This window comes from Ornithodoros turicata, chromosome 7 (genome assembly GCF_037126465.1).
Source record: "Ornithodoros turicata isolate Travis chromosome 7, ASM3712646v1, whole genome shotgun sequence".
Classification (NCBI taxonomy): Eukaryota; Metazoa; Arthropoda; class Arachnida; order Ixodida; family Argasidae; genus Ornithodoros; species Ornithodoros turicata.
The window spans coordinates 30,760,567-30,787,111 of NC_088207.1; the positions used below are offsets into that span (position 1 = coordinate 30,760,567).

Here is a 26,545-nt window from a genome sequence, read left to right on the forward strand (position 1 = left end):
GAAATGGCGGAAGAGCTAGCTGCTGAGCGCGGTTCCGACGAGGAACAGTCATATAATTGATTTAAGAACTTCTCTCCAGCGTGGCCAAGGAGAAGAGGAAGCGCCGTGAATATTTGATGGCAGCCGAAACCCGATATGCGTCTGCAAACATAGTCCCTAATGCAGAGTGGCCGTCTTTCCTATTGGCGTTTGTGGGCCAAGCAAATTGCATTTGTCCTCTCTAAACAGTAGTCTCACTGCGCGATGCTCCTGGGAGATGATCATTCGCGTTGTGTGAAGAACGCAAGCAATGGAAGAAACGTTCTGATTGAGCAGACACGCTACATGTAAAGGGCGTTTGTGTGATTGATTTTGTGGCGGAAGTCGTGGGTATGTACGATGTATAGGACTGGATTGTTTCGTCAAGACAACTAACAAAAGGTAGGAACGCCTTGTAGTTCTATACACGAAGCAAGGACGACGTTGTATTGCTGCATTGCTGCATGTGCAGTGTCGAGGCATAAATGTCTATACGAAGCATTCAGGCGCACAGCACAGCAAGTTTTGAAGCCTGGAGGTCCCAGTATGGAACAAGGTGGACCTTACTGGACTCAGTAGTTCTACAGACTTGCACACCCGTTTGTGAGATTTTTCGAGTGCACCATATTTCTTTATTTGTTTCTCCTTTCGCATCACCAACCCCAAGCTCCTCTGCATGGGTGGTCAGCTGTAATTCTCCTGGTAAAGCCGGCCATATATACTTTTAGAACCACCATGTCCATATATGTATACGCCATTCACCTAATCCAATCCGATCTACACAATGTTATGATATGCCAATAAAATGTAATGTAACTACGGCTGCCATTACTGTGTAGTGTATCCGATATTCCTCAACCTTTTCTAGCTATGACCGATCTCCGGACACCGACTCTCGATCAATAACGAAGAAACGAAGGGTGACGCGCGAACCCGGAAGAGGCGTCGCAACTCGAATATGGAAAAGTTTCCGCATAACAGCTGTCGTAAAATTTATGGGAGAAGCTCACAGAAATTGAAGGAGTATGTAGACGATCTAAGGAGTTTCTCCTCCACGCCACCATCATCATCATCATCGTCTCAGACGATCGAACATTTTAGACACGAGCTGGACGCCGTGCCTCAATCCTGGGACTTGCAGATGTCGCGATGAAGATCTCTCAAGCAAGGAAGAGAGTTTGTAGGATCATGATCGATGCGACGCGGAACAGGACCGCAGCTGACTTCTAACATGACAGGTGAGCCGTGAGCAGCCGCGGAAAGAGTGTGCGAAAGGGACCTATGTTGAAGATATGTGTGCTATATCCCTCGCTGTCTGACTTTGCCATCTGACGTGTCGCTATGTTGATCTCAAGGTTCGGTCTCGGCTGAGGATGCCAGCAACTTGGTGAACGGGTACAAGTCACTTAGGCACGTCGTATATACGCGCGGGACGTTACATGCGGTGTGACGTGTGCTGCACTCTAAGAAAAAAGAGTGTGAAAAGGTACTAACTTCCATAGTTACCACCTAGGTCAACACAGCGTCTGATAAAGGGTGTAAGGGTGGTAAAAGCAATTATGATATATTCAAATTGCTACAACAAGGCGTACGTCCCGCTCGTTCACCGAATCAGAAGCCGTAACACTATCATTCGTAGGTATGAGGTAGAGCTTTGCAACCTTTTTGGCACAACATATGCGACAACTATAACCTCCTAAAAGGTGTAACTGCTTCACCCTTTTTCCTTAGAGTGTGAGATCTCGGTGTACACGTTAACGAACCATCAGGTGGGCAAAACTAATATCCACAGATCGACTACTGTCGTGTCGTTCATGATCATATATATCTGTCTTGTTTGTGTGTGTGCGTGTTTCTTCGTCTTTTAATCGCACAGCGCAGCGAGAAAAAAGTGTTCAGTGCGTGAAACACGCCTTGGCTTGGCAGATTTCCGTGCTAATAAGGGCAGCTAATTAACGAAAATATAAATTTTCATTGTGGGCAGTATAGAAACTGTTCTATATAGCGCATAGAAGATGGCAGAATATCGCGTTTCGCTTTACTTCACTTTTGTGACCACTGGCTAAATAAAGATGCCTCAAATGTGGATACTCGGTCTATATATATACCTTGAACGTACAAGATTTTTCGTCAGCTACAGTTCGGCCGAGAAAACTCACTGATGGATGGTTCGGTGCATGGAAAAATAAAATAAAATCTTTCAGATTCAATAACCTATGTGCAATGTGTAACGCAGTGAAAAAGTAGATTCATAGCGCTGCAACGTGACTTGTAGTCAAAATGCTGAGAAACAAAACTAAACGCTTTCGTTGTGTGGCTTCGCTCATAAACGTGATACCACAGCGCGTCTATACAAGCCTGACAACAGTAAAAAAATAGTAAAGAACAGTTTGAAAAAATGAGATATCGAAGGTAGGTTTTAGGTATCATCACTCACATCCTGATAATTAGTTTTCTTTCGACGCGCTCTTTGATGAAATCCAAGCCGCATGCTTCATGAACGACTCGCAGTCAACGTCCTGGGTTGCCTGTCCCGGATGCGGTGTTGCTGCCATTGAGTTCGCTAACGAACTGAAACTAGATCATATGCAACATGACGAACACTATGCTCCCCGACATGCACAAAAAGCGCAGACAGCAACGATGATAATGTGGGACTGTTGTCAGCTATCAAGGCTGGTCCCTGTCTCATCAATCGCCTTTAGAATGATCGGTGAGACAGTTATGATTAGATTACAACAGCCGCTAGAAGTTCGTTCGCCAGTCCTGTCGTCATCGAAATGCTCTGGTAGTCTGGTAGAACTGTCGGTGGACAATTCGCTTCTTTCTTTTTGTTTTGCGGTGCAGCGATAGTCATGAGGCGGTGGCAGTTACAGGAGGTCAAGGAGTGGGGAACAGGGACGCCCAGTATGTGTCCTAGGCAGACATCTGTTTGGAAAGCCGGCCGCAAAACCCAGGTCGAAGTGGAGGCATAACAGCCAGTGGATGGGATCCGATCCGTCCAAGCGCCGTTCTTTGGCATAACCTTGCTGTAACGACCAACAAGCGGATGCAACGGCTATTCATCCACGCACGCTCGCTCGCTATCAAATTACTGCCTACAAAGGACATTCACGTATTTAGGATATTCTACAATCTCCCGGGCGTCTTATAGTTTTCACAGCACTGCTTTTGTTTTTGCCTCCAATGCATGTTTTGCCATAATGCTTCAATGCAGAATGCTGTTCTGTGTTTCGATTTTCATTTCTCGATGTGAATTTATGAGAAACCTTTTGAGGGAATTTATGCTTCTTGTTCCGATTCACACATAAGGAAACCGTAAGGTCAAACAATTGAATAAGTTTACATCTCTGCCATTATAGCTTAATTACAAAACCCGTCCATGTCCAGCCAATAGATTCCTTTATTCCCTTTACCAATACGTGACAGACTGTTGGAGTAAACTAGCACAACTGCATAGACGTCTGATATATATAGACGTCTGACTGATGACGGTGTTTGTTTATTACGTATTAGCGCCGCGAAGCAACTGTAGCTATGAGCGGCGTACAGATGTGGACAGATGGAGAGAGGACAGCAGGGAGGAGCGGGGGACAGGGAGGACTGGTGACGGTAATGGTGAAGTGATAAAAAAGAAAAATCGCGTCAGGGAGGACATCCGTATGTACTCTGTTCAAACCAGGGTGTCGGAGCGAACCAAAAACCGGAACCGAAAACCGAAAAAAAAAACGTTATTTTGGCGCGAACCGGAACGGAATCGAAACCGTATACGTTTTTTTCGCTCAAAAGGGAAACCGAAAAATATGTTTAACGGTTTTCGGTCCAAGAAAAAACTTCGCCGGTTTGGACTACGGATAGGCGAATGAAACAGACGTCGTGTGCTCTGAAGTCATGTCATGGATACTATACGAGGGTTACGGTTACGGTGGAATGTATGTCGGTATACTATGACCCTTAGGCTCCCTTTGTAATGGTTTATCGTTCGCGCACGCACACAGACTTAGAGGTGCATGTGATTCTCTAGCCATGTGCTGTAGTGTTCGTTTTAATTTGATCCCCCAAACTGTCTTCAACAAAACAACGACCCAAGGGGGCTCCTCCATAACGGCTTCTTTATCGGTAATGTCGCGCAACGCGTACCTTGTTTGAGAGCAGCTAAGTTGAATACATTTACGTATACGCGAGGGCAAGCAGGTACGAAGTGGCAACTCTTTTGTGGACAGGACAAGAAGAAAATAAAACGGAGCCGTCGAGCGCGTTTGTGAGTGAAGGTGTTCCTCGATTTGCGTCGTACTCGTGCGGTGGTGCTTGTTAGCTAGACAGTAGCAACAGACATTCGGATGGGACGCGATCGCTCCAACCCAGCAAGAAAGTACTTCATGTATGAAAGTATGACATCACGACAAACAAGTCCGTTTGTAGCATGCGCTTCAAGAAAGGAGAAAGCCCATTTGAACAGACAGTAACCCACAGGAACCAGGAGCTACCAATTTCACAGCTGTCTCTTAATATTAAATACCATGTATGCGGAATAAACGGGTTTACATTGTGTAACATTGTTGTTGTTTCTTTTTTTTTTTTTTTTTTGTTGTGGGGATGAATATTCCCAGCAGAAGCGGAACCGGTTAAAAACCGGTATGAACCGTTATTTTTTTGCTCCGGGGCTGAACCGGTACCGGATCGTTTATGATGTAACCGGAACGAAAACCGGAACGGAAAACGTTTCGGTTCGACACCCTGGTTCAAACAGTGAATATCTGATGGAAAGTAATTGTTCTGAGGCGACTGCCATTTTTCAAGTGAATATCTATTTCAGAGCCTCTAAACTCCATCCCTACTGTACGGGTCTGCAGTTTCACCGTTACACTTTTACTTTCCGTGGCGTTATACTCACTATATTGTATACACTTATTGCCCACCATATGTAACGTCCAGTTCGGGAGTTTAAGGTAAATACAGTTGCACCTGTTTCAATACTTCTTTCCCCACAACCACACTCTCGTCTTCCCTCTCCTCACACATCATGAATGAAGATTCCACTCCATCTCCCCATACAACCCAGGAAGCCCGGCATATTTGTCCGTCGAAGCCCCTCTGGCTCAAAGTTAATTAAGCCAGCACACGATTTGTAGCTCACGTGTGTGTCAATATCACGTGACGGAATCGGGAATCTGCCTATCGATCCTTTCCGATTGCAAGGAAGGCTGAGTGGATTTCGAGGTAACCAACATCGAACGCATAGTTTGACGTCTCGGAACCATACGTAACATCGACCTACCCACGTCGGGCAAGCGCGCCGCAGAATCGTCGTACGTGCAACGCATGCATATAGAGCCAGTCATGAGAGGCCTGCTTCCTTAATCAGGTGTGACTGAAGATGGGCCGTGTACATCGAGCCTGTCGTGAGAGGCGGGACGTGTCTAGGAGTTGTGGCTTTTATACTTCGCGTGTCAGGAAGAATGTGCGCCAAGTTGACGCGACGATGTTCTCAGAGTGGGAAGTTCACGGGAGGAGAAAGTTTGCAGGTTTAATCGTGGCATCGGGTAATGCCGCGGTGCTAATGGCAGAAAGTTGGTTACGTGAGGTGCAGTGACGTGAGGGAAGCACTCACGGCGCATCGTGGATAACTTTGGATGAGGTCGTACAAGCCACGGCCATTACAGTTCTATATAGTCCTAAATTTTGCAGACGGTGACGTCTCAGTGGATGGGGGGGGGGGGGGGGGTACGATAAAATTGTTTCTCTCCTTCTTTCCTTTGAGGTGACGCGAACGCTCTAGTGAAGCTGTAAACTGTTGTAGCTGTGGGTCCAGAGCCTCCAATATCAAACACTCGATTGTTTTGTAGGTATGTAATCGAGCCACAAAAAGACGTCCAGGACAGTGCGTACAGACGTCAGCACTCGTGACTGCTGCTCACTCACTCCGATCCTCAGATCTCCGTTTGCTCATTCACCACATTGAGCATGAGTGAGCATGCTTATGCGTGAGTTTTGCCGAGGTGTGGCATGTTAAGGCAATAGCCCACTGGCGAAAGGTCCAGTGAAAGCGACATCGAGAGTGAGACGAGGAGGAAGTCAAGATGGCGGACACGAGATGTGCTCGTTCTCGCGAAGAATTAGGTTGAGTACACGCTAACATGGGCATGTGCTGCACAGTAACGGGGGAAGGGACATGTAAAGTTGAGATGCGCGGAGTGGTTGGTCGCGGTAACGGTAAAGATTTCCGCTTGTACACAAACAAGTTGGGCAAGGATAGCGCACGAATCAAGGATAATGGTGCATTAAAACCATTAATAACAGAAGCAAGACTTCAGTGTTTCAGTGTCGTAGAAAAATGTGCTGCTGGTCCGTTTGTGTCAATTATCACATATCAGAGTTAACACAAAAAAAGGCGTACGCCCCGCTCTCTCTTACAGCGATAACCCTATCATTCGAGGCAAAGGTTTGGTGCAGAGAGCGTGCTATGCGGTGAATTTCTGTTTTAGAATGCTTGCCTGAAAGTGTCTGAGGAAAACCCAGGAAAATTCCGAGACAGCACAGCCGGCAAGGGGATTCGGGGATTTTTTTTTTTTTGTTTTTGTTTTTCGAACAGAGCTTCGCTGCATAGCACGCTCAGAGCCAACCGTCATTCAGAATGACATCTTTCCCTCCCCTGATTTGTTGAAAATAACAGAAGCACGCCTTTTTTGTGACAATGTGGATATATGTTATAATTGTCGTGAAAATGCACACACTCCGTCCTCTCCATAGATCAGGAGCGATTAACTGTATCATTCGGTGCAATAGTTGGCGCGGAGCATTTTTTTTTTTTCAACCAGCTGTTTTTATTTCTTTTATTTTTTTCGAGTACGCATGCGAGCAATAACCGCGTCGCAGTAGCAAGACACGTTTGCAACCCTGTGCACACGACACTAATGGATATGCATGTAAATGTACCTTACAAGCGCGGCTGCTGCTTTGAAAAAAATAAAAAATAAACCAAACACTTCCCCCATTCCCTATTCACTTAGAGGACAGCAAACTTCCCGGTTACTCAGTAGTCAGTGCCTCCGATATGTCGCCATCCAACCCCAAGAGGGGATGCCAGATGCCCAAAGCAATTTCTGCTCCAGCTTGGCACAAATAAGACGAGACAGTAGACTTCATTTTTTTCGTGCTTGCTGGTAATAACACACTAGACGCAGAGAGAAAGTCGAATGGAAGAATGGGGTGCTTCTAATACGCAATACTATTTGCAGAATAGCAAAGGGGGATGTATGACCTGTGTAGTGACATAACACAACCTACAGACAAGGTTTAGCTGATACCAATGTGTCATACCTATGTCTAAATATCCTTTCCTTGTTACATAAGAACTGAAAAAGAAAATCTCATAACGTTCCCCGGAAAATCAATGAAAAGTTCCGCGTTTCATAACCAATTAAGGTTTATAGTCTATGTTATATAATTTATCAGTTGAGTTTGGCTGTCACAAAAAAAAAAAAAAATGGAGAAATTGAATTCGTCGCCCGACGAATTCCGCTACTCCTGTAATAGGACCCTTCGCACAAAGAGAAAAAGAAAACGAACAATTAGCAGTTGTTTTAACTACATTCATTGATAATGGCACTGAAATTGATCATACTTGGGTTGCAACCAGCTCTTCTAAGCTATGCCGATCACGTACTGTCATGTTGTGCTTGTCAAGTGTAGAAGAGCCAGCTAGATCACAGCTTTCTATTCCAGCTCCCCGTCAAAATTGAAAATAAAGATTTGACTGATCGAGTATTAAATGACAAAAGGTACACCCATTTTGCAAAAATAACACGAGTGGTGGTTTTGGTGGCGACGAGACCGGCTCGTCGTTGTTTGTCACAACTGTAGCCAGGATGAAATGATTTGATATGATATGATTGTTGAAACTGTGACGAGTCAAGTTGTAGGCCTGTCACAGCTAGAAATGGTGAGAAGTCCCGTTAGTATGGATGTCGTTAAAATTATTACAAACTAACCAACCACTCGGCGATGAGAGGCATGTTTTCCTCAATGCATTCCGCGCAGAAAAAAAGAAAATCGTCCATCCCGATGTAGCTGACGAAGCCGCCAGAAGGTACAGACAACTACTAGTTCCCATCGGAGAAGCAGAGTCGTGGGAGGGCAGCCTTTACGGTGGCGTCTTGCATCAAAGCATCTAGCGCATTCACTGCACCGGATAACGAGCTTCGGACCGCAAAGGACCCGCCGACGACAACAAGGCTCGAAGTCCTTTGTAGCGTGTGTGCGTATATTCCAGGTTTTAACGACGTCTCAGCAGCAGCAGCAGCAGCAGAGGCAACGCCACAGACAGCAAGAGTCGGGACGCGTGCTCGAGTCCGTGTTTTCTTTCGCTTCGAGTTCCAAATGCGAGATACAGCGTCTGCTGCGAATGGTCGGCATGTTTTCAAAATTTATCTTATTTACACTGAGTTCGGAGGCCTTCTGCCACATATATATGCACATTACTGTAATTTCATAGTGCGCCAACACCAAGGCTCTTGCGGCCGTTCATGGGCACAATAAACTCATTAATTAACTAATTAATTCATATTGCGATGACGTTATCAGCCGTCTGCTAGCACACTCTCTTATTATTCGCGTACTAGAGAAACTTTTTTTGTGTGTGCTGCCGTCACGAGTTAGCGTTATTTCGGCAACGAATTCTTCTAAGCCTCCCTCATCACACAGAAGCGTGGCAAATGAGCGGGATTTAATGCTCAAAAAAGACAACACAAAATCACCGAGAAAGAGGAGAAAACGAGTAACACACAGAAGCGTCGCACCTTTCCCCATCGTAAATTCCCCAATACCGCTGTCATCTCTCCCCAGAATGTAGACGTGACGGTCAATGCCACCATCGGTGCGGATGAAACAAAAGCACAGTTGGACGCCACCGCGAGAAGAATTGAAAAATTCCGCACCCTATAACCGGGGCGCACTCGTCAGGCAGTCCCCCTTTCATGATCCCCGCGCACAAAAGCCACTCTCCGCTGCCTGCCGAATTAGGCCCATCGCTGTGCGGTCACGCCTTCCGCCGTCACAGTGAAGGCTATCAGTGAGAAGCATACCAAATTCGGCGGAACCAAATGACGCGTCATATCGGCGAGCCCTCCCAAAATGAAGAAGCACCCTGGAACGCTATGCACGCAGCCCGTGAAACGCGTCGGCAAATCGCTCCGAACGTATACGCTCATATTGCCGTGCAACGTTTGTGACTGGTTGTACGCTTTCCGTTTGTGTTCATGGCCGTCGTAGGTTTGATAAGGGTGTCTTCCCAGCTGGTCGTTGTCGACCCGGAGACCTTAGATTATGTCGGAAAATCAAATGCGTTGATCGAAAATTGAAAATTAGGTGCATTAAAGGAGCACTGGAGTGCACTTTAACGCAACTTGGTCTCATTGAAAATTACGGATGAACTTCACCACATAGCACGCTCCTAGCCAACCACCATCCCGAATGACAACGTTCTCGCCCCTGATTTGTTGAAAACGGGAGGAGGAGCCTATTTTGTGCCGTGCATAATGGCCACAAAATAGGCTCCTCCTCCCGTTTTCAACAAATCTAGGGCGAGAACGTTGTCGTTCGGGGTGATGGTTGGCTAGGAGCGTGCTATGTGGTGAAGTTCATTTTTAAGAGTGTGGTCTAGAAACTGATACCTGCATTTTCTTGTTTGGTGACACATTGTTTACAATTCAACAAACAATACCTACTCTGCGTCCATCGGAATTCGCAGATCAAGCTGCATATCAACCAATCACATTCCTTTCTACCAGCTCCCGTGGTATCGTGGATAGGATGATCGCTTTCCACGCCGACACTGGGAGGTGACGCGGGCTCCAATACTCCCCACCGGCTGTGCTATCTTATAGGCTTTCCCTGGGTTTTCGGCATACTTTCCACACGGCACAGTGCACCCGGAAGTCGGCCCAGGACGCACACAAACCCCCCTGTCCCCCACTCCTTCCTGCTATCCTCTCTCCATCTGTCCACGTCGGTACGCCGCTCATAGCCACAGTTCCTTCGCGGTTCTATCAGAGAATTGTTTTAAAAATCACATTTCTCAACAAGGAGTCATAAGCATAGTCAAAAGGCCAACAAGCGCACAGGAGCAAGTAGGCAATTTGACAGACGCGCATGCGTGCGGCACACGTGTTCCCAGAAATGAAGGGTGACGTCATCGCAGGCTGCAAGAAGCAAGTTTTACGGCACAGGCTTTAATAGTTTCCAGGGGTATAAGCTTGGTTGGTTGCGTTTTATTACGGAGTGGTCCGCTGGACGACATGGCGGCATGTTGCTATACGCAAGAATCGTGCTTTATTGGCCGGCTTCACGGGGAACTGTGCCAACATTTTCCGTACAGCGTCTCAGAAACGAGCAAAGAAAACGTGGACGAGGATGGAAGCATGAGGGAAAACAGGACTACCCACTTTTCCCTTTCTTAACCTCCTTCAACGGAAGCTGGCATGGATGGACGCTAATGTGGCACCGGAGAAATGATTATTTGTAGGTGGTGATAACGATAACTCCAAGGTAGAAGAAAGCTAAGTACAAACGGTACAGGATTCGTTATCGTGATATTCCGCAACATTCAGAATAACACTTTTGGGTTTACTGGGGGGATATGTTTATTGGGTTTACAGATCTTGCTATGTGCCGTGTAGGGAACTGTTAGAAAAGCAATTACGGTATGAGTAATGGCGCAGAGACGGAATGATTTTAGTTAGCTAGCTAAGCCAAGACGCAAGAAAAGAAAAGTTCCATGGCACGCCCCAAGCAGCACAATGTACTGAAAGTCGAGTGCAATAGGGGTGGACGGTATTTGTCTTATCAATGTTCTTTAGCTTCGCGAGTGCGTTCAGGGCCTTCTACCTTGCCTGACGTGACACATTTAAAGGGTCAAAGCGTTTAACGGAAAATAATCACTGATAACAACTATTACTATATAATGCAAAAAAAAAAGAGAAAGGAAAGAGCGGAGCTTTAGTTAAGTGCAGCTTTAGCTAATATTGTTCACCTTGAACATGTCGGTCAGAATAATTCGTTCGTGTCGTACGACGATTAGCTCCACAATAAAAGGCTTTCGTTAATCCGCGATACACACGTCGCAAACCCGGGGACGCCGTATTCCACTCCATTAAAGTTGGGTCGCCGACAATTAATTACGCGTCAACTGGAAGGCTACAGACAAAAATCGATCATGTGCCATCATTAAAAAATAATTAATTTCGGGGCCCATCCTGAGGGGGGGGCCGTACCACTTAAGCTGTGACAGCACTCCACAGCTGAACAAAGGCTGAGTATAAATAAACGAAAAGATAAAATGAGGCTACAGGGGAGATTGTTTTGATGTTCTTTTGTGCATAGGAGAGTTTGTAGCAAAGTTTCTTGTCAACCGGCGGCAGCTGTTTCGTTACTTACCCGTTACTGTACATTTGCGTGCGCTCAGGAAAACAAATAAAAAGACGTCATTACTCGCGAAGCACAGCGTACAGGTAGTGAAGAAAAAAAAATTCTACCGAAAATGTGGTTATGTATATATTTATACATATAAAATGTTTATATGATTATATATAAAATGTGAAATATAATTATTTTTGTTTGTTATATCCTGGAGCTGAAGAGTGCAATGTGATTTTCGATGTCGTTATGTCATGTGGTCTCACGTCATTATTTGGTTGCACGCTATGCAGTCAATGAGAAGTAGCTTATCAAAGGGGGAAAAAGTAGTACATTGTTCTCTTTCCGCTACTGTGCCTTTGAGGCTGAAGACATGAAGTGGTCAGATCAGAATACACGTCATGTGCCATGTATAGTTGCCGCGATATAGCAGGCAGACCCCATTACATCAACGTTGCTCTGCTATAAGCCGGCAGGGTATACTCCATAATACTTGCAGTCAAAACCCACTGGTTACATTTACGTACTTTTGCGCAACGCTTGCTTGAGCAACCGCAGCTATCTGTGGTTGATTCCTCAACATCGATCCAAGCGAAAGGAGTTCCACAAAACCCTCTGCGATGTTTTTACGCACCGCCTCATCAATGTAAAGCACAACCAACATGATCCCTGCTGCCACCCTCTTTTTGGAGGGCGATTAAGTGCAGAACGTACCACATCCGGAACTGCGCCCATACATTCCAAAAACTGTTGCAGCCGGTCCAATGTCAACATGACACAACCTGATTTATTACTTTTTGGATATAGCCACATCGCAACAAGAGGTCTGGCACACTGAAGCGTTCGACGTTGACATTGTATCACACAGAGTCAGTCAAAACAACCGTCTCTTCATCAGCAGCGTCAACGGAAGTACCCAAAGTCAACGTAGACATTACATCGCAGCTCACTGTGCTGTAGTCTGAAGGATCTCGCCTTGACGTTGTCTAAAAAGGTACCGCAATTTTAAAAAGCAGGCGCGGTATATATTTAGGCAACGAATGATTCATTTCTGTCTGGGCTGTGGCCCAGACTGCTCGGACTTCTGGGCTGTGGGCCAGACTTAGTCCAGATGAGAATAACATTTAGATAAGACGAATTTCAAAGAGGCAAAGCAGCGTATACTGTGAGATTATTTTAAGCGTCAAGAAATATCAGCTTCGCTCGGGTTTGCGTTGCCAACATTGTAGCAAACTGCGCAGCGTTATACGAGGTCTCAAAGCGGCACAGGGTTTAACTTGACGACACTACAACAATCGAATTCCACTGTTCGGACACTAGAAGGCGCTGTACTCCACCTCGCATTAGGGTGCGCACTGATCTCTATTATAAACGGCTGGATCGCGGATAGGGAGCGCGAGAGCGCGACAACTGGCCACCATGTTGGTGTGCCGTCAAAGTCACCGCAGATAAGTTGAGAAGTTGATCACGCTAGCTTATTGCGATTACCGTACGGCTGCAGCAACCGTACGGGCAAAAAGGCTTGCCTATCGTTTCACAGGTGCAGATCGGCAGCGGATGGTACCCCCCTCCCTCCCGTTCCCTATGCAGCTTTGCTCTCACGCTGCAGTTTTACTCAGCAAAAGCATATGAGTGCTCGAGAAGGACATTCAACCTGGCACTACTGCACCAGGCAACAATCAGAATAAACAAAGAACGCAAAAAAAAAAAAAACGAACTTGAGTACTGTAAAAGCGTTAACATTTCTTTGTGTTGGAGGACTCTTGTGTGTTCCTCATGAGATGTTACCTCCTTCTAAGGAACTTAATCAAGCTCACATCAGTACCTAAATTAACAGACCTAACTTAACTAACCTAACCTAACGGGCGTGAAATAATTACCTGAACTAATTATTTGGGTCGCTTCGGTCCACTTTGCGAGCCATTACGTCACGACACTCATTCACTAAAAAGACTATTTCTGTGGCGATGCTTGATACAAATCATGCTAAACGCATACACATATCTAAAACAAAGGTTCTAGGCTGTCATTCTACGGAAACTTTTTTTTTCTCCCACGCCAGTAGGATAACCTTTTCCGGGGCCGTTATTCGGAAACAATTTTTGCCCAGAACCCAGCATGAGAGATTATACATGGCTGGTGTGGAATTGACAGATTCTTATATTGCTGAGGCTTTGGAACGTTCGGTTGAACAAGCCCCAGATCTGCATAGCACTGACGGTCCCAGTTTCGGAATACAAAACGTAAAGTAATTAAGAACAAAACAGCAACAACGATCTGCGCTTGGAGCGCAATAAATACTCATACTCTCGATTGTTTCCCAATGTTCTCTATGAGAACACACAGCGCATTTTGGCCCTCCAACATGGCGGCCGGTTACCGTACCTCTCTCCCGTAATCCCCTCTCCCATCCGCGATCCAGCCTTTATACTGAGAGATCAGTGAGGGTGCCTAAATACTAGCTCTCCCCCGCCCTCCGTCCGTCCGTGTGTGCGTTTGTATGCATGTATGTATGTATGCAGAGGGAGCTAGTATTGAGCCACCCTACCCCGCATGACAGTCGTAAGCCGTAATCCAATATCACGTAAACCCGATGACTGTGGCCCTCATTATCCTTCGCAGGGCGACACCAAATATCCGATGTATATACGCTTAAAGATATCATAAAGCAATAGACGTGCAAGCACAGAAAACTTACCTATTCCACAACCTGAGCCCTTAATACTCTTGCGTCAGAGTTTTCATCCCAATTGCACTCATAGACTTTCTTTTTTCCCATTTTTTTCTTCTCCTATCCCATCCCATCACTTTCCTTTTTCTTTTTTTCAGTTGAAACTGAAAACCGTACGGGCAACGCTGCGACGAAGCTGCCACACTGTTCGTCGAGTGCGGCGGCAACACTACATTGCATGCGCATAACGCTGAGTCTAAAACGAAAAAAGTCGGCTATGTATCGGCTACGCAGCCACTAGGAGCAGCAAATCATTGTAGATCACTGTTGCCTGACGAATTGGGGATTACTTCTACAGCCGTCTCACCTGGCCCTTAATTCTGCTAGTAAATTAAAAATGTTACGACTGCCCTGTCACATGTATAACTTGTTACGCTGGCTTTTACAAGCAGCAAGCTATTGAACTATACGCTGCCAACATAAACTGCCTGTATGCTATACTCAAGCACCATTAAAGTCTTAGTGTCCGTAATCGGATTCGTGCGTCGGTATGTGTATTCTGTGCTAGCGCGTTTCATATCCAGTCGGTGGCTCGTTCCTATAGGCCTAGATGTATATTACACCAGACCTGAAAGCTCCCAAGAAAAAGCTGCGCCACACTTAGTTTGCTTGCCTTCCACATTGGTGCTCTCTACATGGCACAAAAGGCCATTAAGCGGAGTACGATCCGCTGCGGGAAATAGTTATAGTGTATATCTCCCTCCATCCTGGCAATTGCAGTTGCAGCTTATCCTCAAAGTGGTTTCAAGCATTCTGTACATCAGGCATGTCTAATTCGTTGCTGCCTTTTAATAAACGTCATTTGTGCTGAAATTTGAGAAAGAATGCTAACTGTCATCACCACACTTTTCCTATTATGTGCTCGTATAAACATTTATACAGGGTGTCCCAGAAAACGTGTCATTGAATTTTAATAAAAAGAACTACACCACATAGAATCGTGCGGTCAACGGCATTTGTTCTTACTAGATTTTTGCCACCTCAGGATGTGCATGTCATGTAACCTAAGTTTAATTATGTAAATTTTTGCGAACTGGGAAATTTCCCAAGTAAAGGTTACTTTTTTACCCCACCAATTTGAAGAGCGTGCCGAATTTACTCAAATTAATGAGAATTTACAGGAATATTGAGGAGCTATCGTATCGGAAAAAATAGCCGAAAATCATGCTCTACGGGAAAATCATACTCTACGATAGCGCGCAACGGATTTTTCAGTGAAATAATTGTCAGTCCGACGAAAGGATGTGGGAAACCCAGCTCACACCGGCATGGTACACTCTTAGAAAAAATCTAGTAGGCACTACTAGAAAGAAGGTAGTAAGTGCTTGTCACAAAGTTTACTAGAATCTTAGTAAGTGGCACCTAGTAAGTGACAACTAGTAAGTGATGGGTTGTAGTGATTACTACCCTATCAGGGCAGTAGATATTACTAGGTTGTCGTTCTAGTAATAGTTACTAGATCGATGTTCTAGTAATAGGTACTAGCTCGATGTTCTAGTAATAGGTACTAGCTCGATGTTCTAGTAACAGGAACGAGCTTGACCCTCGTAAAGAGGTTACAAGTCCCACTACGTATAATACGCTCAGCCTCCTCCACAGTGTGCAGTGCTAATTACAAATATACTGTGAGCTGCAAAAAAAAAGACAGTTTCGAAACATTTCACTTTATTTAGTTGCAGTAATCATATGACAACATATCGAACTGACATATAAACTTCAAGTATTATCTTTGAAAGCCTTCAGTACATTTGCAGCTGTTGGGGACACTGGCAACGTTGGACGAATGCCAAACATTTTTTCTAATACTGAGAGCGTGTTCTTGTTCCTTGGAGAATACTGGACGTCGAACGTCCAGTAGATTGCGAACAGGAGTGCCATGCCATCCACAATGTCTAAGGCTCGTATACAAAGGTCCTCAAACTTTACCATGACCTCAGTGGCTTCATGGAGTGGCTCACCCTCAATGACTAAAGCGGGGTAAGCATCCTGAAAAGAAAATTGCAAGCTTAATTACGATCTATAAGATACTGCCACAATGTATACATGTGTAACATCGGCAGACCAAACAATGAGGCAAAAAATGTCACAGTGCGCAACTGAATATATTCGCATACAATGACAAAACACACATGGAAATGTGTGCATGACACTTGGAATGTACAACACAGGGAATGACAAAAGAGCGAATGCAACCTTTCTTTTAAAGAAGAAAATCATGTGAGACAACACTTACAGGGCCCCTGAGAAAATAGGGGTGCTCCTTGAGAAGTCTGGGCAGAATTGTCATGACTCCGATGGCAAAGCAATCTAAAAAGAAAAAAAAGAAGAAAACCCAACATTTCTCAGCTTGGATTGAAGAATAACTTTTGAAAACAATTTTCAAAAGCACATGAATGGAAAAACTTGTTTTAGTAGTCCAAATCTAGATTGAACTATTACATACATTTTTTGACATCACCATCCAGTGTAGAAAGTTGGGCCTCTGTGTCCATGACTGCATCCCTCGCGCTCTTCCGCTTGTGAGCCATCTGGAAGCACTTTTCCCCATACTGGTTGACAAACATTAGCACTGCCTTCTCAGCAGCTACACCAGTTATTCTGGTAAATTCTTTGTGCAGCTGGAATGAATACATGCATGTTAGCCTGGTGTGCCGAAAGGTGTTGATATTCTAAACACCTCCATTGAACTGTCCCCGAAATGTGCCTTTCTTTCCCCTTAAGTGCATTGTATCACATAAAATTGATCAACCCAATCACATACATACTTGTGTGTGAACATTTTTATGACATACACCACTACATACATTATGACGCAGATTCATACTTCTCATACTTTCCAGTGAATTACGGCTACAGCTTTCCCAGAATCTCGTGGAGACACACATCATTCCATTCCTTCGTATCTTTGGATGCTTCGGATTGGCTTGGTCAGAGAAGCAAAGACAAGATTCGAACATAGTGTTTGCAGACGACTACACAGGACATTGGTGACATTTAAAAAATACTAGGGACAGTTCGGGTGTAGTATCGGGTGTACGCACAATCAGTGTTCCCTGAAGAACATACATTGTGATTGCTATTGAATTTGATGACACTCTAAAATCTGTAGAGCTGAGATGCATACCATATCTGCACGGTTCAAGGCAGGGTACTCCATGAGGACATCCCGCAGTGATGGTGATGCGTCCTTTATCCACTGCCGTCGGTGCCCGAACGTGCTTCCCATTTGCTCCATCAGCTGCTCAATATTGGGCTCCGCTACACTGCCGAGACAGCATTTCATTGCTTCCACCGTGTTTGCATGATGGGCATCATCTTCCATTGCAGTGCAAGGATTTGGTGTCAGATCCGAAGCCTGCGATTAATGAGCTCATGCGATATTATCATACAATATATTTCGTGTTCCACACCACATATTAATATACAACAAATAAGAATTAAGCACAATAAATATGCAGTGCTTTGTGACATTAAATTATACCGTATCCAAGATTCGCAGTAATGTGATTCGCTTTCACGTGCTGCTAGAACCATAGAGGCAGAACATGACCAATACTTATTTCAGGTTTATCGTTCCACAAAACAAACTAGTGGAGGATCCATTACGAGCGTTCTCACAAAACTTCCGTGTTATCGCGTTAGTGATGTCATGCGAAACACCTAGTCACGATAATACAGCACGGACACACGACTTTGGCTTAAAAAATGAAAGATAGAGTGATAGTGACGGGGCGTGCGTCTTCCGTTCTGCCATATTCATAATCCGTCTGGTCGGGGAGATCTTATCTCTCTCGCTTTGCTACTGCCTGGCCACAAAAAGAAGGCGACAAACCTGTAAGCAGTTTCACGCAGTAGCGCATGCAGAACGGAAGCGAAACTATAAGAACAGGAGACGCGGCTGGCTACTGTCCCGCGATGACTTGCGCTGCCCGCTGACTAGCCACGTGCTGAAGGACGGGGGCCCGATCTTCAACTTGTCATTATCCCGTAACGCGCGTTAAATGCATCAATTTGGCCCGTTATTCGTCACGAGCTCTTGCGCGAGCCCACCACAGCGGCTGCCAAACTTTAAATATAACGATAACGATCCCTATGTGAAAGCTAAAGACCGGTGCTCATAAAATCACGGATGGAGGTTTGCCTTCGCTTATAACGGCACAAGTGGATGTTTGGCGCAGACGCTTGATATTTTGCGAAAATGTAGCAGGAGGTAGCAGGGTTGGCCATATGGCGCAGCAATCACATCACTGTATTCCTTGCCAAAACTTTCAAACTTGAAGCAGATATAGTAAGTGATGCACACTACAATGTCCAAAACAAGAATACAATTCGAGCGACGCCACTGTAACAGCCTCACCCGACACAGTCTTTTGGCCTGGGTAGCTTGAGTCTCACTAGCCGGTCTCTTGCGACCGTATTTGCTGCGTGCTCTGTCCACATCTGGCTCGTTTTTGATAGACTTTCTCACATTCCCCATCTTAAAAGCAAATCTCACCTTCCAGGAATCCTGTAATTTGAACATGCCGTTAGCGTTACCATCGAGTGGTGGAGGGGGAACAAACCCACAAATGATCTGCCCTACCACAGGAAGGTTACACCTCCTTGCATGTGGCGTGAAGACGGACACAACGAGCAAGTGGACACCACCGGAGGCTCAGCCTGATCCCGCCCACTTGTTTGTTTGTTGTTCCCGCCTTCTTTACCACATACCCATGGAAATGTTGCCTTGGCTCCTATCATTCTGTTCCACCATGATATTTCGAAACTTACGTAGCCACTTCCCATTGAGTCCCGCAGTGCGGGAAATTTGAAAACAAGGTCACGTGCTGCTTGTTCATATAAGTGTCCTGGATACCTGGAATAATACTCACATTATATAGACTGAAGACGACGACATTACCATAAACAAATACACAGGTGTGCATCTCTCCAGACTTTTCGTACGCCCCGCCACTCCCGCGATTCTCATATAAATATGGCTACCATTTTTTTCTTTTCTTTTTTTAAGTAAAGCACCACTGCTCAATCTATACACACACACACGACAGTCGACGTAGCTACTATGGAGTGAACCATTTTCCATTACTCTTACAGGCTGTAAGTCATGAGGTCGGTGGTGATCCACGAGACTATCCGGGATTTTAGATGGCTGGGGACACCACCTGCAGCCATGTTTGCGATGCCGACTTTAATGTCCAGAGGCACTTGGGGAAGCTTATAACTGTTTGATGTAAAAGCGACAGACTTCACGGCGCTGGTCGCACCCGGTGTCACCGTGATCGTGTCCCCATTTGTAACCACTTGGTTGCTAGAAAAACACGTACAAAACGTAACTCATCGTTTAAATAGCGCAATAAAGGCATGACTTACCTCACGGAATTGCTGGCGGCTGGCTCCATGTGACACAAACGCACCTCCTCCCCGTCGGAAAAGACATGCTCTGAGTGTGGCACCACAAAGGTATTGAAACGCACGTTGAAGACCTGATGAACCACATAAACGTAATTGTGAAATTCTAGTTTACTGAACGTGGGTTGACTTACCTCAACGGTCGCCCGACCAGCCGCCTCCTTAAATTCACTCATTTCTAGAGCGGCAAGGACATCTGGAAGTTTGAACTCGCCCCCGACAAAAATTATCGTCTTCCGATCGTTTAATGTCACTAGACATTCTCTCACCGACATCGGTTGAGCCGTTGCAAACAAACAAAAGCGAGCACGTCAAGGAAGAACCGTGAACAAAGAACGAAGTTGCGCGCGCGTAATAGCCCTCTTGCTCCGCAATGCATGACACAACACCTCAAACCTCAAATAGCAGGCCGTGTGACGGCGCTACTGACCATCGCGATTGACCATGTTGCGGCGTCTGTCTTTGTTGCGGAAAAATTGCGTTCTAGCTTCCTAGTAATATTGTATTGTATATTGTATGATATTGCTGATAAAGATGCCTCATACTAACGTACAACGAAAGTTTTGTTGGCGAGACGCTGTTGTCGAGCAGAAGGAAGAAGAAGGAACCGATGATTTCTGGAGTCGTATTGTTGGGAGCTGCATGATTCGGCGCGTTTGTTTTGATCTAGAAGGATAAGTGCGTTCCAAAATGCGCTTTCTGTAGTCTTGTGACTTCTGAGTGCTCTGTGCAAAGACTACAGGACCATGCACTATTGTCCGCGCTGTACATATTCGTCTACCAGGTTTTCCAGGTTGGTGTCGCACATTAGAGATCACTGCCATGAGTTCGGTTACACGATAATGTGTGGTGTCGAAGGATGTGCGAAAACTTTTAAGCTCTACGAATCATACAGAAGACATGTTTACCGGTCTCATAAAGAGATGATGGAGGTCGAAACCTACGATATGCTCGTGGAGGATGCCGCCGCACTTGGCACTGCAAACTTGGGGAACAGTCATGAAACGGAAAACGATCTCGACGCAGATGGAAGTGCCAATGATGCGAGGAATGCTGCCCACATAAATATAGATGCTTCTAATAGACAGGAAGGAGGTGAATGGTGTGTGTCGTCGTTTATTCAGCAGATGCAGGCAAAATTGTGCATGTTTTTCTTCCGCGTCGCAGAAGTACACAAGTTGCCGCACTCAACAACAGAAAACATTTTCGCAGATTTCAAAGGCTTCCTCAGGGATATTCTCAAGTGTTTTGCACGTGAGATAAAACGAAATGTGGGTGCCGATGCCAACCGCGAAGACCTACAGCCGCTGTTCAACTGTGACTTTCTTTCTGAGGTGTTCGACGCAACGACCAGCAAATACCAGCGCGAGCAGTTCGCCAAGAACCACCTATCCTACGTAAAACCAGAACCACAGCGGCTCAGCAGTACAGATTCCTTTCAGTATGTTCCTATAGCGGCTGTTTTGCGGAACATGGTTCGGTGCGACGCATTCCGTAATCATGTGGAATCGCAGCCCTCACGTGAGCAGTCGCCGTCTCTGGAGAAATTTACAGATGGAAAGATGTACAAAGAGAAACTGTCCGACTTGCTTCAACATGGGTCTCAATTTACACTGTTCCTTCTGATGTACAGTGACGAACTGGAGGTAGTTAACCCATTGGGTTCCAAGCGAGGCGTACATAAGCTGCTTGTTGTGTATTTTAGTGTTCTTAATATCCACGCTCGGTATCGGTCACAACTACACATGATACATACCGTACTGGTTACGAGGTATCAGCACGTTGGAAAGTATGGTTTGAAGACAATCTTCAAGCCTCTTTTGGATGACCTTAATCACCTTCAACGCGCTGGGTTTGAGGTACAGGTAGACGGTGCTTTTGTCAAAGTTACTGCTGTGGTAGTTGCATTTTCCGGGGATAACCTCTCAATGAATAAGCTAGCTGGCATAACCTGTTGTTTCAGCAGCGGCCACCCATGTCGCTTTTGTACCATTTCTTTTCAACAGATGAACTCCGTTCCCCATGAGAGAGACGTGACCATTCGCACACCAGCATTGCACCAAATACATCTTCGCAATGTAACTGACCGATCTCGCTCAGGGGAACTGGGAGTACAAGGCGCGTCCCCACTACTTAGAATAGAAAACTTTGATATCACACTGCAACTTCCCCCCGACGTGATGCATGATCTTTTGGAAGGTTCAATGGTACATGTCATTCAGCAAGTAATTTGCGGCTTACTCCGGGATAAGGAACTGGCCATTTCCGACCTGGAAAGGGTTACAACATTTCCATATGGGTATAACGACAGGCAAAACAAGCCTGAACCAGTAAGCAAGAGCTTTGTTGAAAAGCGCAGTGGCTACAAAGGCAGCGCATCGCAGAAGTGGTGTCTGTTCAGGTTATCTGGATTAATATTTGGGGACACCGTCCCGGAAGGAAGCAGGCACTGGGATATATACCTTCAGTTCAGAAGAATTGTAGACATTGTGCTTGCAGACGCCATTCCGCGTGATCACCTTGCATATCTGCAGGAAGAAGTCAGATTTTTCCTGACCGCTTTTGTAGATCTCTACCCTGGGGCCATGACACCAAAACTACACTTTCTAATACATTATCCGAGGCTGATCGATGAGCTTGGTCCATTAAAACAATTCTGGTGTATGAGATTCGAGGCGAAGCACCAGTATGTGAAGTCCATAGCTCTCAGAACGAAGAATTTCAGGAACATCAGCAAGTCCGTCTTGGAGCGACACCAACTTTTGCAATGCTTTGAGTTCGCAACCCTTGACTTTGATGGTGCCATCTCAACTACACATGCAAAGCCTATAGATCATGACGACCTCCCACGGTGTGCAAAAGCACATTTTTCTTCCGACGTACCAGTCTGGGAAGTCGGCTCAGCCTACGTTGACCACAGCTCCTTCAGGTGTGGTAATGTTGTTATGCTACGCAGAGACTCGCTTCCGGTGTTTGGTCAGATACGGAGCCTATACATTTATTGTGGGAACCTCTTCATGCTGGTATCTGAGTTGCAGGCTGTAGCATTCCAACGTCATCGATGGTCGTACCTTCTGGAAGCTACTGGCAAACAGAGACTTACAAGACCACCGGAGGTGGCGTCCTATCACATGTATGACCTCTATTTTGGATGTGAGGTCGTTTTGAAACATGAAATCCTTTGCCCAGTTTAAAGTTTTGGATTGCAAATACTGCATATGTTTAGGTTCATAATTGTGCTTTTGTTTGTTTGTTTGTAAGAAAAAGAACAAGCTTGTGCTTTTATTTTATGTCCATGTGCGTTGTTGAAATGAATGCAAACTGATGTGTATCTCTATACAGACAGCTAGCCAGACGCGTTGCAGTTATCCACATTGAAATGGAGAGGATATACCACCAAACTGCATGAAAAACAACAACAAAAATATTTCCTTGCATAATTTGATTTAACGTTGGTTCGAATTTTTCTTATAATCGGTTAGTGTGGTAATTTTGTATGCTAGCCTATCAATTTATTTGCTTACGAGTATCCAATGTTTCCCGCTATACATATAACATATGGAAAATAAATAAGTAAACAAATAGGTTAATAAATCTTTCTACTTCGAAGACACTGCCCAGTTACTGTTACTAGACGAGTCAGGTTGCTAGAACATTACTAGTCTTTCATCTTTAGGACTAGTAAAAGGCTAGTAGAAAACTAGTACGAGGCGCAGTTACTAGGTACTTACTGGTTTCACATTTTGAGGTAGTATTAAGCTAGTGGAAACCTAGTAATGAGTGTGGTTACTAGGATTCCACTAGTTTTTTTCTAAGAGTGTAGAAAGAGATAACACAGACATAGCTTATCGCGTCCGGCTTCGGCTGGGACCATACCTTCCCTCTCCTAATTTCAGGAACTGTCACTTTTTCTACTATCAATCTATGGGCTGGGTTTCAAACCTCATTTCGTCGCACTGGCAGCCATTGCGCTCAAAAAGTCATCGCGCGTTATACTCAAATGCCCTGAGAAGTATCATGTTCGGGTATTTTCCCCCGATAGGATAGATCCTGAACATCACTGTCAATTATCATGAATTTGAGTAAACTCGGTACGCTCTTCATGTTGGTGGGGTAAAAAAGTGACCTTCACTTGGCAAATTTCTGAGTTCACTTGGCAAAAATTTACATAACTTAACCTAGGTTATATGACATGCACATCCGGAGGTGGCAAAAACCTAGTAAGAACACAGCGCACAGCATGCATAGCGCCGCAACTGTCAAGTGTGTGTGTGTATATATGCGTCATGCATGCTCTATTCATTCCATCCTCATCTCTTTCATATAATTCCCCATATGTAATGGGGTAGGGTACTGTAATTCCTGCAGTGAAACAGCTCGTGCCATCGTCGTCACATATTTGTTGTTGTTGCACGTCGATGTGGATATCCATCAGACACCATGCGCGGATAATGTCTAAATAATAGATTGAACGGCGAGCAAGCAGGCTAGCTCGCGTGGTGACGAACATCCATACTTAAAACCCTGATATTGAGGGAAAATGAGACGAACACAGATATCCGAAGAAAGATCACTATTCGCTGCGGTCTGCACTGATGACGATTATTTGACATTGGCGGTGGATCTTTCCTGGAACGGGAAAAATAAATAGGGTGAAGGGTAGCAGCAAAGCATTCCGGCACGCCATTACCTTGTTATAGGAAATCCATTTGACGACAGTGATCATTAAACGTTGCACCGTAAGTGAGCAGAAGCTTTCGCAACAGATAAAGGGTCACAGAACCTCTTGTCACTTTTGTCGTAATGGCAGCACAGCTTGCAACGTGCAGTTTTCTAGCAGAACTGTAACGACCAAAAGCTGATTAACGAAAAGTCGTTACCGAAAAATGATAGACACGCCGACCTTTCAAACTAACTTAATCAGGAGCTGGCTGTTGGTGCTTCCCACGCAACGCACGCATGTGTACGTTGATGGCATAATAGGGAGCTAAAACGTAGGCTGTGTCAAACAACCCACACGATTTTACGCTATACTTAGCCTGATCTAACCTAATTAACAGGGCCTCATCTTGCCAATGTCATGTCTAAAGAGTGTGCAGAGGGAGTCGATGCTCCTGGTGTGACGGACGTATGTTGCATTGCATTGACGTATACGGGTACGTGTTACAGGTATTCCGGGTTTTCCGGTTTTATCCGATAAACTCCGCTTTTGGAGGCTCCAGTACCATAGAGCTCTTCGAGAAAAGCCACGCCGTAATTACTGGTTGACGGAGTTCGTTACCATCTGTGTCAGGACTCCCTCGAGACTCTGTGGAGAAATACCTTGGCCACTGCAGGAATTGTACGGTGGATGATGTCCTACATCCCAGAGGCTCTTTCACGGAAAGACACTCTAAAATTCGCAGCCTCGTCTGCTTTCTCCAGGAATCTGGCCTCGCTCAAAGGCTATGAGTACTGCGCGGACTTCTCACCAATTCTGGCAGTGGCTGCCCTAGATCTTAACTTTCGGCCGTCATCATTCCTTCATCTGTTATGACAGCACCTCATCTCATCCTGGCTACAGTCGTGACGCTGCCCACATACGTGAGGCCAACAACGGCAAGCCGATTTTCGTCACCACCACCACCACCATCGAGACTGCCTCATATTTGCACCTCGAAGTGTCATCCAGGCCGCGGGAGTCAGGAGCAACTCTAAAGTCCACCATTTCGCTTGCCTCCTACTGCTGCGTTCATCTAAAGTCTACTTCTGGACACCGTGTACATTGACAACATTCCCCGGCAACTAGACATGCTACCATGTCGACAGAATCTGTCATCTAAATATCCCTAAAAGCTATAGTCAGAGAGCCATACTGTGTACCGGTGGTACTGCCGAAAGAGCTCGCCATAGCTGTACTGTGTAGTCACATTCTAAAACTTCAGATAGCTACCAACCAATGACACCGGGGAATATTAAACTCTTTATTCCCCATGGCACACTGCGAAACAACAAAACATCATCTTCATATCCCGGTTTGCTTCCGCTTGATGCCCGACTTTTTTTCATTCAACTATAACTTCTGCAGCGAGATATCTGCACAATATCGATTCCGAGCAAGGTTCAAAACAACTGTGTTCTCCAAAGGTTAATGGCGTAATGAGCGAACAGTGGAAGCTGCATTTGAAACAATGAAAAATGCTCAGTAAAAACCCGCGTGACAGTTCATTAAGCAAAGAGCCCTTACTGAGTCTTTGCACGGCACACAAAGTAAACAATATCTGCTAGAAAACACCACATCACGTCCCTCTAACACGAAAGGCGTACTATGCCGGCTAGGAAAATTCAGTAGAAGCGTCGCATGGGAAGCTGACCCTTTTAATTACACAAAGTATTTACAAACTCCCACGGAAGTGCACAGCAAGCAACGCGGCGGAGGTCGGCAGACAGACAGTTTCTGTTAGTTTTGGCCAGCGAATGCAACAGACTCTATGGGAAGGATGAAGAATGGAAAGGAAAATATATGGTCGCAAACAGTATACAAATGAAACCTGGAGTCATAATTGATTGGCTACCCTTTAATACAAGAGGAGCAGAATGGATGTCTGTGGTAGGTGTGCTTGGTTCGTTAATTGGTTGTGACAGCCCTGCTTGTTGATATGGCGACATGCTGTCCGGGGAGAAAGGATCGTTCGTCCTGGGCGGATTTCATGTGGTGCTGCGCGACATCTTTCATTCCGCTACGAGAATTTTTTGCACTTTAGGGGCCCTTTAACGCGTTTGAGGACAGGGAAGATACCGAGGCAGCACGGCCGGTGCCGGGATTCGAACCTGGGTCTTGACGTTGAGGCCCAGTATCTTATACCCCTGCGACACAAGCAGTCTTCAATTATCATTGAAGCCAGTGGCCATCGAACATGCGCGTAGTGCCATCAAGCGCTGCCACAGAAAGCATTGGAACCAATGTCATTTGAGAAGTTGCTAAGTTACGCGCTT

General features: G+C 45.5%; 2 protein-coding genes and 1 long non-coding RNA gene across 5 annotated transcripts in view; 1 reads left to right on the forward strand and 2 right to left on the reverse strand.

The window, feature by feature from the left end:
* The window catches only part of LOC135400793 (protein eva-1 homolog C-like), a 173,976-nt gene that overhangs the window by 55,001 nt on the left and 92,430 nt on the right, over window positions 1-26,545 (reverse strand). The gene's annotated exons all lie outside the window — the stretch shown is intronic.
* Window positions 1,108-26,151, forward strand: LOC135400795 (uncharacterized). Its single transcript, XR_010424647.1, has 2 exons — window positions 1,108-1,256; window positions 24,740-26,151. It is a non-coding gene; the product is annotated as an uncharacterized LOC135400795 (long non-coding RNA).
* Window positions 15,816-20,029, reverse strand: LOC135400792 (uncharacterized). Its single transcript, XM_064632709.1, has 9 exons — window positions 19,705-20,029; window positions 19,532-19,644; window positions 19,254-19,469; window positions 18,932-19,016; window positions 18,519-18,668; window positions 17,286-17,516; window positions 16,605-16,779; window positions 16,395-16,468; window positions 15,816-16,147 (listed from the first exon to the last, which is right to left on the reverse strand). The coding sequence occupies exons 1-9, from the start codon at window positions 19,843-19,845 to the stop codon at window positions 15,878-15,880; spliced, it is 1,455 nt and encodes a 484-aa protein (XP_064488779.1). The 5' UTR covers window positions 19,846-20,029; the 3' UTR covers window positions 15,816-15,877.